The sequence below is a fragment of the Pipistrellus kuhlii genome, unplaced genomic scaffold (assembly GCF_014108245.1).
Source record: "Pipistrellus kuhlii isolate mPipKuh1 unplaced genomic scaffold, mPipKuh1.p scaffold_m20_p_12, whole genome shotgun sequence".
In the NCBI taxonomy this organism is placed as follows: Eukaryota; Metazoa; Chordata; class Mammalia; order Chiroptera; family Vespertilionidae; genus Pipistrellus; species Pipistrellus kuhlii.
The window spans coordinates 30850868-30864370 of NW_023425427.1; the positions used below are offsets into that span (position 1 = coordinate 30850868).

At 45.4% G+C, this 13503-nt stretch overlaps 1 protein-coding gene across 11 annotated transcripts in view; it reads right to left on the bottom strand.

Moving 5' to 3' along the window:
* TJP2 (tight junction protein 2) overlaps positions 1-13503 on the bottom strand; it is a 107092-nt gene that overhangs the window by 34844 nt on the left and 58745 nt on the right. For 5 of the 11 annotated variants that reach the window (XM_036433870.2, XM_036433862.1, XM_036433865.2 and 2 more), the window contains one exon: positions 1585-1638. The exons of 2 other annotated variants lie outside the window; for them this stretch is intronic. In XM_036433870.2, coding sequence (XP_036289763.1) covers positions 1585-1629 — 45 coding nt within the window. In that variant the 5' untranslated portion in view covers positions 1630-1638. Of the gene's footprint in view, positions 1-1584; positions 1645-8897; positions 8985-13503 lie in introns of those variants that run through there. 4 more of the 11 variants (XM_036433864.1, XM_036433871.2, XM_036433868.2 and 1 more) reach the window with 2 other exon arrangements.

Sequence of the window (13503 nt, forward strand, 5' to 3'; positions counted from 1 at the left end):
AGAACTATACCCCTAGAGCAGAGTTTGATTATGTAAAAATCTACTCAGAGAATAAAAAACTTCCCCTCAAGAAAAGTTCCCACCTGGGGCCACTATGGGGACAAACCATCCCCAACACAAAACAGGCCGGGCTGCCTACAGCTCTGGGTTTGCAGCCCCATCACGCGTGCCTGGTGTTACACAGAGGCAGCTCCTTCCTCTAGACCAGGCCTAAGATGTCTCTCACCTTTGCCAGGTTGAAGGGGAAAGTGAAATGCTGGTGGAAGGGCATGGAGAAGAGACAGAACTAAAAAATGAGGCCTAATGAGGGGAACCCCTCAACTGATGAAACCACGATACTGCCCCGGAAGTTTTGGCACCTGAACACTGATCGGTGTGTGTGTGTTTTCCCTGCCCGGATTAATTGAATACCTATTTACTCAGAAACCAAATTTCCGTTGAAGACAGAAGTTGCAGAAGGAAGGTTCCATTTAAGGAACTGACCATTCCCCTAAGAAGTGCCAGAGACTGGAGGGATTGAGAGCAGAATTCCTCAGGGCCCAGGAAAACCACAGCGATGCTGACTAAGGCGGCTTGATGGAATGAGACTTGGGGACCACGGCTGTAGCTCTAGTCCAGCTCAGCGGCACAGAAACCCCTCACCCACGGTCGGTGGCTACTCTCGCGTAGAGTGGGGCTAACGCTCGCAGGCCTCCCTGGAAGGCTGCTGTCAGAATAAAGAGGAACGGAGCTCACATTTCTCAAGCCCTGCATTGGAAGCTGTTTGCATTACCTCAATTAATCAAGAGGAGCAAAACCTCTGAAAGGACTTTTAAAACGAAGTCGTTTTAAAAACTTGTTCGCAGGGGTTGCTCCATTGGGTGAGCATGTCCCATGCACCAAAAGGTTGCTGGTTTGACTCTGGGTCAGAGCACATGCCTGGGTGGAGAGCTCAATTCCCAGCAGGGGGCTTGCAAGAGGCAGCCGGCCAGTGTTCCTTTCTCCCTCCCTCCCTCCCTTCCTGTATCTAAAAGCAATAAAAAATATTTAAATTTTTAAAAAATTAAATATAGTGACATATATTACTTCTATCTTCAATACCACTGGATAAGGGGATTTTTTTTTTTTTTACATCTAATTAACTCAACACCACTTAATACAATAAGGAGAAAGGCGAACTGCCCATGTCTCCTGATGGCTGCACCAACGTTTTAAATTCAGTTTAGACTTCACATGCACAGAACGAGTTAAAAGTTTTCTATATATTGCCATCAAAGTTATGAGAGTTTCAGAGGCTACCTCAATGTCCTTAAACAGTGCAGGTTATTTCCATTCCTCCCCTCTTCTGCTCTATTTTTTCCCATAACCTGTTCTTATCTGGAAGTAGATAAATGCACTCAATAGCCTCTAGAATCTTCTATGTTATGCAGACTTTAACCAAAACAATATACTAGCGTGCAAATCTTTGTTGATGCGGTCATTATTGCCAGCTATTCCCTCCAACGCACTACCCACCTGAAAACACTGTGTTTAGGGCAAAACAAGCAAGGCCCACGGTCTGTAAACACGAGAACATGACCTGTGTGTGGCGCGTGTGGCACTCACCTTCTGCAGGGTCACCGTGTACTGCTCCCAGACCACTTCCTCCATCCCGGGGGCCTGCGGAAAACAAGCAAAACCGATTTGGTTAAAACCGCAAACATTTCCACGCTGGAAATGAAAGCATAATCCAAAATAGCTCCATATAAAGAAGTTCAACTTAGACTCTGAATACACCAAAAGTTGGTGTGCGTGTAGGAACTTTACGCTGTCTATTTGCAAACACTCTCCTGCAATGAAATGGCATTCTTTCACAATCCTGGAAAATTACCGAAATACACAGTGAGATATATGCTCTAAAAAAGAATAAAATAATTCTATGCGGAGCCTTCTTATGATCACCACTCCAAACACTGTCACCAAAGAATACCTTAAAAAGAGAATTAGCCTGGCCAGTGTGGCTCGGCAGCGGAGTGATAACCCAGGAACCAAGAGGTCCTCGGTTCAATTCCTGGTCAGGGCACATGCTTTGGTTGCAGGCTTGATCCCCAGTAGAGGACATGCAAGAGGCAGACAATCAATGTTTCTTTATCCCTCTCCCTCTAAAAAAATCAATGAAAACGTGTTTTAAAAAGAGAGAGAGAGAGAGATATTTAGATAGTTCCAAGCGGCTATCTTTCATTCTTTTGCTTTAAAAAAAAAAAAAAAAAAAGTTGTTATTGATTTCACATAGGGAGAAATAGAAACATCAATGATGAGAGGGAATCATTAATTGGCTGCCTCCTGCACGCCCCCTACTGGGGATTGAGCCCGCAATCCAAACATGTGCCCTTGACGGAATCGAACCTGGGACCCTTCAGTCTGCAGGCTGACACTCTATCCACTGAGCCAAACCAGCCAAGGCTTGCTATTCTTTTTAACCAGTCTCTGCTCTTCCTATCAAAGGCAATCTCCCCAGCAAGTGTTTTGCATTTTTATATCTAAAGGAATCCACAGTCTTATCACAAAAAGGGTTCAGTTGTGTAGTCTGTGAAATCCCTTTTTTCCATCAATATTGCTGGATGTGAAAAATGAAAATGCCTGGCTAGACAGACAACTGGGGCTTCAGGTTGTAACAACAGTCCAAAATAGATGTCTAGAAAAACCAGAGAATAATGGGCATCATTTAAAAAAAAATAATAATAATGCATCAGTACAGACTGCCTTAAAGGGAAATCCTTAAAGGCTAGAAATGCCAAGACTGCTCAAACCTGGAGAGAGAAGCCAGACCTGAAACAGGAATTTACAGGAGCTACTGGGAAGAGAGATAAATGGGAGGATCCAAACTGGATGGAGATCAGATCAAAGTAGATGCATGAGGGGGACAAACCCAGGCAGAAGGAGATGGCATGGACACATCTCATCCTTAGTGCTGAGTAGAATGGAAATAACTAAAAACATCTTGCTGGAGAATTCCTATCAACAGACCTGTACTCACCAGGTTTGGGACTGAAATTCATATTATGAATATGAGCACACACGACCCAAACACTCCGGCCCAGAGTGGTTCTGCTCTGCTAGGACCCAGGTACCCAGAGGCAGATGCCAATTCTCTCCAAGGAACTCACTCAAGCACAGGCTTCCGAGAATGCCCGAGCTACCATCTGAGGAACGAGAGTTCACAATCTAAACACACACATCAAATAAGTTGCATGACTGAGAGTTAAAAGAAACCAAAACCTGCAGAATCAAATGTGGTCAATATTGAAAATATCAGTCACAGACCACAAAAAGTATGTTAAAAATGCACCATGTCTACCATAGGAAATTAAAAGGAGATACTGAAAGTATAATGAAAAAAAAGAAAAAAGAAAGAAAGACCATCAAGAATGACTAAAAGCAAACCTGAAAGAAAAAAAAAAGCAAAATTTGTAGAAATGAAAAAATGTGATGATTGAAATTAGATAAAGAATGGATTAAACCACATACTACAGCCCTAACCAGTTTGGCTGAGTGGATAGAGTGTCGGTCTGCGGACTGAAGGGTCCCAGAGGTTTGATTCCGGTCAAGGCAGCTGATCAATGTTTCTCTTTCATCAATGTTTCTAACTCTCTATTCCTCTCCTTTCCTCTCTGGAAAAAAAAAAAAGTCAATAAAATACATATTTTTAAAAAAACACACACATAGTACACACAGGTGAAGACACTTATCAATGAATTGAAAGACAGATGTGAAGAAATTAAACAGATGCAGCACAAAGCATTTCAAAAGTGAAACATAGACAAGAGTGACAAAGGATCACAGTACATCTAATTACATATTCTGAAAGACGTGATAAGAGTGGAGGAGAGATGCAATATCGGAAGAGATAATGGCTCTTCCAGACTTGAGGATGTTTCAGGTTCAGGAAGCCCAGTGCATGGCAAGGAGGGCAGGCTTTTAAAAAGAAAAGAGCCCTTACTGGTGTGGCTCAATTGGTTAAAGCATCGTCCCAGGCACTGAAAGGTTGCCAGTTCCATTCCTGGTCCACTAGGGGGAGTGCAGGAGGCAGCCACTTACTTGTTAAGCTCTCACATGTTTCTCCCTCTCTCTCCCTCTAAAAAAAAAAATCAATTAAAAAAAAAAAAGAAAAACACTTTCAAACACATGGAACTATCAGGTCAGAAAAAGATACAGTGGCTTGAGAGCAGCTAGACAGTAGATTACTACTAAAACAATCAGAATGACAGCCAACTTCTAAAGAGCAGGAATAAAAGCCTGAAGTCAAGTACAATTAAGATCTAAGATCTTTAAAACAGAATCTGTGATGAAATATTTTGTGATTTTTTTAAAACCAAAAAAACTACTCATAGCTGGTTTGGCTCAGAAAAAAACTAAAACTAACCAATACCACAGCAACCATCCCCCTAGGATTAAGCAATGCTATGGGGTTGAGTGTCCAAAAAGAGAGTGATATTTCGGTTAAATGAACCGACCCAGTGAAATGCCCAGGCACTGAAAAGAATTCATGATGACTACGTTTTCAATTAAAGAGAACTTTTCATTTTCTGGTCTGTCCACTGTGGGTGGAAGCAGTGGGAATATAAATTAGCACAGACCTTCCAGGGGGCAAACTACCAATGCCCGTACCACAATGTAACATCTGCATGTCTCTTGGCCAACCAATGCCACTTCCAGGAGTTTACTCTACAGAAATATTTGCACAAGCGCACAAATACATATAAACTTGTTTATATCTCCTTATATTTTTTAAACAGATGATCATAAAATATCCAACAATAGGAAGCAGGTACCTATGTGTTTACATAGAGCTCTATATTTAAATGTTTACTGTGGGGATCAAGACACAAAACATTTGTGTTTCCATTCCTGTTTTCATATAGATGCTCCTAGGGAAAAGACTAGAAGAATAAATACCAAAAAAATGTTAAACTTCCCCCTAAGAGCTATGGGATAATAGAAAATATTTTTATATGAGCACATTGCTTTTCGAATACATTTTTATTTTAAAATAAAAACAGCACACTCCCTTTTCACAGTTTTAGATTTACATATTTTTTTTATTGTTTAGGCAAATCAATGAATTGCTATAGATTTTTTTTAATGTTGCCCAAGTAGAATAAGCCTGGATTTTGAAATTTACTGTTCTTCTATAATGAGATTATACTGTCTTGATTTCTGTGCTGCCTGCAGGGGTGACTTAAATTAGATCTGCCCCAGATCTACTGGATGGAGGGAGTGGTTAATCATGTAAAGAGGAGGTGGTAGAGTGAGGGGAAAAAAAAAATTAGATTTGCCAGAGAGCGGGTTAATCCCCTACCACTACCAGCAGGACTAAGTCAAATTCTTAACCAGACCTTACCAGGTGCCCAAAGGTCTCACCAGCTTTGATATGACTCTCAGCAAACTGCAAGGGTCTTCTTATTCAGGGCTAAGAAACTGTGGCATATCACATTCACTACTTAAACACATAATTAAAAGAATATATGTTCTGTTAAACTAAATGGTAAACTTAAAATCTTAAAAGGTAAGAGAATTGAAGAAAAACAAATTTTGATACCTCCTTTGAGCATTAAAAATATACAGTAACTATGCGTATGTATTTATTTAGTCCACAGAGCTGTGACCTTTTTTGCAAAGGTCTCAGAGGAAACCCTTCATGCCTTGAGAGCCTTCCTTCCTTCATTCCCTCATTCACTCGTTCATTGGAAAATATTTATTAGCAACCCCTAACGCACCAAACAGGTGGTTCCGGAACCTGAAATACATTGATGAATAAAACAGCCAAAGCCCATGTGGAGTTTACCAACCAAGGTGTGCCCCAAAAGCAATTCACTGTCTCCCCTGCCTCTTCTCTACACAAGATTACCTTTTCAGAAGCACACAGCGCCCCCCATAATCACACCTATCCCTCGGAATGCCAGCTCTGCATGCATCCCTGAGGGCAGGCTGCCAGCGTGCAGCAGTGTAGCTGAGAGCTGATGCCTTTCACATGGAACCCCGGGCCTTGGGTGCTCCCCACCCTGTGCTGAGCTGTGCACAGATCAGAGGACCTCCATCAACATTCAGAATGTCTGTGTGAATGCCGGGGGGGGGGGGGGGGGGGGGGGGGGGGCGGGGGGCGGGGGGGAGCAGCTGTTTAGCATTAGGGCACTTTGCATGCAGGGCTATAGGGAGAGCGCGCATGTGTCAAAGATAAAGATAATCCATGACGCAGTAATTGTATGAATGTGTGCACAAGGGTACACAAGAGGGTATTCTTAGCAGCAATGCCTTCACTAGCCAGCTCCTAGAAACAAGCCCAATATCAACCAAAAGCAGACAAGACATAAAAATCATGATCTACTATTAAAATGCAATGTTATACAGCGACGAAGACACACTAGAGCCACACATACTACAATACATGCATCTCACACATACCGCTGAGTGAGAAACATCCTAGAAGAATTCATAGAGTGTGAGATCGTTGTTCCCAATAATGTGAACAGACTTTACTGAACTGAACTTGTAAGAATTTGGCTAAGACTGTAAATGTTAGGTGATGCAGATTGTATCACAACAAGGGGGGAAGGGGGAAGCCAACGAACTAATCTCTTGTGTAGGGATATCTGTGAGTACGGATGTGTGTAGGGAACGAGAACCACGAAATTCAGGATGCAATGGCTGAGGAGTGAGGCGCAGTGAGCAGGGAAGGCTACCAAGGTCTGTGCCCTTCTCAGGGAAGGTTCACGGACACGGGTGACGAGCTCATGGGGACTTGTGTTAAGATCATGCTTTTGATTTAGATATAGGATTCTTGTATGTGTCCCAATATTTCATGAATTAAAAAATGGGGGAGCACGTGAGTCCACATCACAGGCTACCTGGTTCCTGGCCAAGCCCCTATACAAACATTCTTTTTTTTTTTTAATCTTTATTGTTCAAAGTATTACATATATCCCCTTGTTTCCCCCACTGACCTCTTCTAGCTCACCCTGCCCCCCACCACCCAGGCCTTCACCACCCTATTGTCCGTGTCCATGGATAATACATATATGTGCACAAATATTCTCTAATGCAGTACAGACTTTGCAAGGGGAAAGAGCAGAAGAAAGGGGGATCATTTCTATTGAAGGAAGGGCAAGGCAGGAGGCAGAAGCAGTCACATGAGAGGGTGTGTGAAGGCATGGAAGGGAATGAAAGGTGGAGAGTGAGGCTAGCTCTGGGGGCTACACGGTGCAGGAGACTCCAAGACTCCTTTTCACCCCACGTCAACATTCCAGCTGCCTGGGACCCATGTGATGCCCCACTTTTTTCTTGTCACTTTCGTTTTTCATGAAAGGAGTATTAAATAACAAGCTCCTCGATATTAGAAGGAATTGACAGGACTGCTCCAGCCATGAAGACAGAAGAGAAGCAGTCCAGAGATAGAAGATGCTGACGTCGCCTTGCCATACCAGCAGTCAGCAGCTGTCTGTCACTGCAGGCTACCCAGGACCAAACCAGAGAGGGTAGAGCCTGCATCACCACCGTTTGTCCACCATCCAGAACTGAAATATCATTCCTGACATGTACACATAAGGAACTGTTTGACATTGAAATCGGGACTCAAAAGAACTGGTGGCCCAGAAAGAAACTCACTACAGACTGATTCATTTGCCTCTCAGCATAACCATTCTTGCTTGTCTCATTTTTGGTTCTTATGAGTGTATTTCTAGTAGCACATGAGCTCACTCATCTAGGGGAAATAATGAATATAAACTGATGAACACAAACAGACCCGGAGACAGGAAAGCATTGATCAGACTGTCAGACCTCAGAGGGAAGGTAGGGGAGGGTGTGGATTAGGCAGAGAGATCAACCAAAGGATTTGTATGTGTGCATATAAGCCTAACCAGTGGTCACAGACAACAGAGGGGTAGAGGCATGCATGGGGAAGGGTTTGGGATGAGAATGGGAGAATGTGGACAAATATGTGATACCATAATCAATAAAGAAATTTTTTTAATTTTTTTTATATAAATAACCAGGAGGGGAAAAAAGGAATCATTTCTACAGGACATTGAAAGTGAAGAGAGCTCATTTTTCTACCATAAATAGAAAAGCTTTGTGTTAAGAGTAAGGTAGTTTTGTGGGGGGGGGGACCACAAAAAACAAACAAAAAAACAAAAAAACAGTTATTTGCCCTATTCTTTAAAAAGTACCCTCCAGTTGTTACAAGGTTTCTTTCCTTTGGAAGAATCTTGGCCAAACGGGAAACATCCTGTATTTTCTATCAAGAATATGGAAGTATGTTAAAACCCAACCAAAAGACAGAGACCCAAAGTCTCCAAAGCTCAAGGTAAAGAGGAATGAAAACCGGCGCAGAAGGGACATGCTTGACAAAGACCCCAAGCCACGAAAGCAAACACTCCTACATGTTCCAGCACCACCTTTGTCCAAACCACACAAAGAAGGACAGGGGGAAACCTCTTTCTTCTCATGGAGAAGCCTAAGCATAGGATAAGAACACAGATTACTGCAGAATAAGGAAGCCCAAAGCTCTTCCCAAAAAGACAAGGCGTGCCTACACACCAGCATCTTCCATGCGGGTGGCCGTCTGTGAGGTTTTCCCAGGAAGCACCAGCGGCTCCCTGAGTCCCTGGGAAACAGCAGCCTTGGACTCACACCTCCCCGGGGGCGGCCATCCGCGTCACAGAAGTCCACTACACATGAGGCAAGTCATTAAAAAAACCCACGACGGACCGCCATCTGCATCTCCCCATGTGTTACGGAAAGCTGCCAGCACGAATAAACCCGCCGAGAAAGGTGGGAGGGATTTTGCTGCCCCCACCCCCACCCCCACCCCCACCCAACCGCTTCCTGAAAGGAAAGGCTGGGAAAGAGGAAGGGGTGACAGCTGGCGGAGAGAGACTCACATGGCCTTTCAACAGCCCCAGCTTTCTGCCGGCCTGGAGCCACATCCTCTGCAGGACCTGAGCCGTCTTCATGGCCACGCTGGGGAGTGACCCAGCCAGGCTGCTGCCCACACACACGCCAGGCTGCGCGCCCACTGCCGCCCCTGCGCGTGGTTACGTAAGGCCGACACGATAGTGGCCCACATTCCCGGCAAAGCCTGTGGTCATCTCGCACAGGGACACCGAACGCTCTGAAAAGCATCCCTGGTGGGGAAGGAGGCGGGCAGCCTGGAAGCACATCGCTCTCACGGCTTTCCGATCCTCCCTCTCGCCCGGGCGAGGGACCTAGAGCATCAATGACTCAAAATATTCCTTCCAGACATACCAACGGGTGCCGATCTAACAGAAACTAAGTAGGATCCTAGAGAGCAATACTACAGGAAGGAATAGGTGCAGAAGTATTCATTTATATTGACCCTCCTATAACTATAATTACCACACACACACACACACACACACACACAAACACACACACACACAAACACACACACTGTAAGGTGGCTAGAAGCTGTGAACATTTCAGTGGAACCGAAATGCTAACGTTACACAGAAATTAAAAGGCATGAAGATCAATGTTTCACATCCTTGGAGACCATGAGGTGTACTGGCTGGAGGAAGACAGGGCTTGGGGAGTTGGTACAACGCGGAGCCACGTCAAGGGCAGAGTGCTCCCTTGGCACTTTTCCCTCCAACCTTTCTGAAAATGCAACAGATAAAAGAACAACAAAGGGCCTCCTGTCTGTTTCTTTCTCTGTCTTGCATTTTAGGTCTCTGAACACTGAGAAAAGATGTTCAGGGGCGCCTGGGGCTTCAGATCGAGGTGTGGGTTTTGGAAGCACGGTCTCCGGGGAACCGGCGGTCATCCTCACAACTGCATGGATGTCACTCCCGTGCGCCATCCGGTTTTTGAGGCGGAGATATGAATAAATTTGGACTCCAGAGGAAATAACCTGAACAGAGGCAATAACGCGAGTTTTAGTGACATAGAGTCTAGGATGCCATGGAGTCTGTTCTGTCACTTAGCCCGTGAGCCTTGGATGGCTCTCTGTTGCCTTCTTTAAAAAATGGGGATCGTCCCACCTACACCTCAGAGGGCCAAGTATCTATTTGGCAGCGTGAAACAAGGCAACCTCTACCAAGCATGCATGCTTTACTGCTCATTGACATGTGCACTCAAAATGTTCGCATCCTTTCCTTGGCCTCAACAAGAGTAAGTGTTTGTTTTTTTTAACTACTTATTCTTGTATTGATTTTTAGGAAGAAAGGAAGGGAGAGGAAGAGAAACACTGACGAAAGAGTGAAACATGGATAGGCTGCCTTCTGCATGCCCCCTACCGGGGATCAAGCCTGCAAACCGGGCATGTGTCCTGGCCAGGAATGGAACCAGTGACCTTTTGGTGCACAGGACAATGCCAAACTAACTGAGCCACATCGGCCAGGGCAAGAATATGCTCTTCAGCCGGGACCGGTTTGGCTCAGTGGATAGAGCGTCGGCCTGCGGACTGAAAGGTCCCGGATTCAATTCTGGGCAAGGGCATGTACCGTGGTTGCGGGCACATCCCCAGTAGGGGGTGTGCAAGAGGCAGCTGATCGATGATTCTCTCTCATCGATGTTTCTAACTCTCTATCCCTCTCTCTTCCTCTCTGTGAAAAATCAATAAAATATATATTATTAAAAAAAAGAAAAGAAAAGAAAAGAATCTGCTCTTCAAAAGTGCTGCAACAGAAGAACAGGATGGGAAATTAATGAAAGTTTGTTTCAAATCTTACACTGAAGAGCACAGAGAGTACAAAGGAACCCTACTGCCCTAGCCAGTTTGGCTCAGTGGATTGAGTGTCGGCCTGCGGACCAAAGGGTCCTAGGTTCGATTTGGGTCAGGGGCACATACCTTGGTGGGAAGGTCCTCCCCAGCCTGGGCCCTTGTGCAGGAGGCAACCAATTGATGTGTTTCTCTCACATTGATGTTTCTCTCTGTCTTTCTCTCTCTTCCACTCCCCCTGAAAATCAATGGGGGAAAAATATCCTCAGGTGAGGATTAACAATAAAAAAACACACAAACACACACACCCACACACAAAGGAACCCTACTGGAGGAAGATCTTGGAAACTGAGGGTGCCTAGGACTCAATGCCAGCGGTGCAGGCACAGGCAGGCTCCTGGGGGCCAGGTGCAGAGAATCCAGCTGGAGGAAAAGAGGTTGCTTAAGGCAGCTCACTCCTACACGCTGACAGCCCTCAGGAAATCACATGAGCTTTCCTGGTGAGGAAATAAATACCTTTTCCCTTAAATTCATGCATCCCGCCCAGAAGTCAAAGGCATCCTACAATTTAAGAATTCCAGGTTTCCAGAAGTCACAGTTTCTTCCTGCACAATTTTTAAAAAAATATATATTTTATTGATTTATTTTTTATTTTTTATTTTTACAGAGAGGAAGGGAGAGAGATAGAGAGCTAGAAACATTGATGACAGAGAAACATCAACCAGCTGCCTCCTGCATACCCCCAACCGGGGATGTGCCCAAAACCAATGTACATGCCCTTGACTGGAATCGAACCTGGGACCTTTCAGTCCGCAGGCTGACGCTCTATCCACTGAGCCAAACCGGTTTCAGTCCTGCATGATTTTTTTAAATTGTGCTGAAAAAAAAAACAAAAACAAAAACACACACACACACACACACACAAAACATAAGCTCACAACCATTCCTCAGCGTGCCGCTCAGTGGCAGTAGATCCTTTCTCACTGTTGCCCAATCTCCAGGGCTCTCATCTTGCAGAACTGGAATTCTGTTCCCATTAAACAGCTCCCTGCTTCCCCCGCCTGGGGGCCCCAGACAACCATTTCTATGAATTGGACGAGTCTGGGCACCTCACGTAAGTGGGATCATAAAGTGTTTGTCTTTTTGTGTCTGGCTTATTTCACTCAGCACAATGTCAAGGGTCACCCTTGTAACATCTGTCAGAATTCCCTTCCTTTCTGGGGGGGAATAACATTCCATGGTACGTACAGACCACATTTTGTTTATCTATCATTGTCTGCCGATGGAGACACTTGGGTTACTTTCACCTCTTGACTGTTGTGAAGTACGCTGCTGCTACGAACATGAATGTGCAAACGGGCTACCACTCACTCTGTAGTCATTCAGCAAATGTTTACCAAGTGCAATGGGCAAGGCCTGAGGATCAAATGAAGGTCAATCCATGTACAGCACAGCCCTCGGGATGCTTGGCAAGAGCCGGCATCTGATCTAGTCAGAGTGGGTGGGGAGTGCAGGGTGCTCACCATGAGCAAAGGACATTGGGATGAGTTCTGAACAATGAATAAGAGGGAGGGAGGGAGGGAGAGAGGCAGGGAGGCAGGGAGGGAGGGAGGGAGGACACTCAGGACCTAAAGAACAACACAGGGCCAAGACCCGGAAGAAGGCCAGAGAGCATGGCCATCCAAACCCTGCAGCCTGTTCTGACCAGCAGTTTGTTGTTCAAATGGCCATTTTGTGGTGGACAGCTGCCTCCTTGAGAAGGTCTCAGGAATGTAAGGATTTCTTTCTCAAGGATTCCTAACTTCCAAATTCACATATTCAAGCTCATTTACTGAGCAGCAATCCACTGGTCCTGTGGATGGAAAGACAGACAACCCTGATCCCACCCGAAGGCAGTCACAGCCCCTGGGGAAGGGGGACCTTGAGCACAGCGCTGCGAAGACAACCGCGGAGAAATAAATACACCAGGCTCGTTCATGCCACCAGCATTCCGGGAACCTCTGGGATACAGTGTCAGACCCTGTTCTAGGTCCTGGGGGGATCACAAGCCCACACCCTCCCCTCAAAGGAGGAGACAGGCACCAAAACTGGTTTGGCTCAGTGGATAGAGCGTCGGCCTGCAGACTGAAAGGTCCCGGGTTCAATTCCGGTCAAGGGCATGTACCTTGGTTGCAGGCATATCCCCAGCAGGGAGTGTGCAAGAGGAAGCTGATCGATGATTCTCTCTCATTATTGATGTTTCTAACTCTCTATCCCTCTCACTTTCTCTCTGTAAAAAAATTAAGTGTGTGTGTGTGTGTGTGTGTGTGTGTTGTTTGTGTGTGTGTGTATATATATATATATATTTTTTTTTTTTTTTCAAGGAGGAGACAGATAATAAACAAGTAAACATTTTATAATCTCAGGTAGCAGTCAGTAAGGGCCATGAGATGTGACATTGGGAAGAACCAATGATAAGAAACTCTGGACAGCCCTCCAGAGAGAGAGAACAGCAGATGCAAAGGCCCTTGGGAGAAACAAGGTTATTATGTTCAGGGAAGAAAAAGGGCCACGAGGGGCTGGAGAAAGGTGGGTGATGGGTAAGTCGATGGCCTAGGTGGGAGTTACTCACTGGGGGGAGGGGGGTGAAGGGGGTGCACCAGCCCTGGGGAAGGCCCACCTCCCCCTCAGGGCTCTGAGGGAGCTCAGTGCTGGAGGGTGACTGATGTGTTGGTGGGTGGAACTTCTAGGAAGAGGGAACTGCACGGTCACAGCCAGGAGGGATGACCTTCAGGGTGAATTCAAGACGCTACACACGTACTCCATGT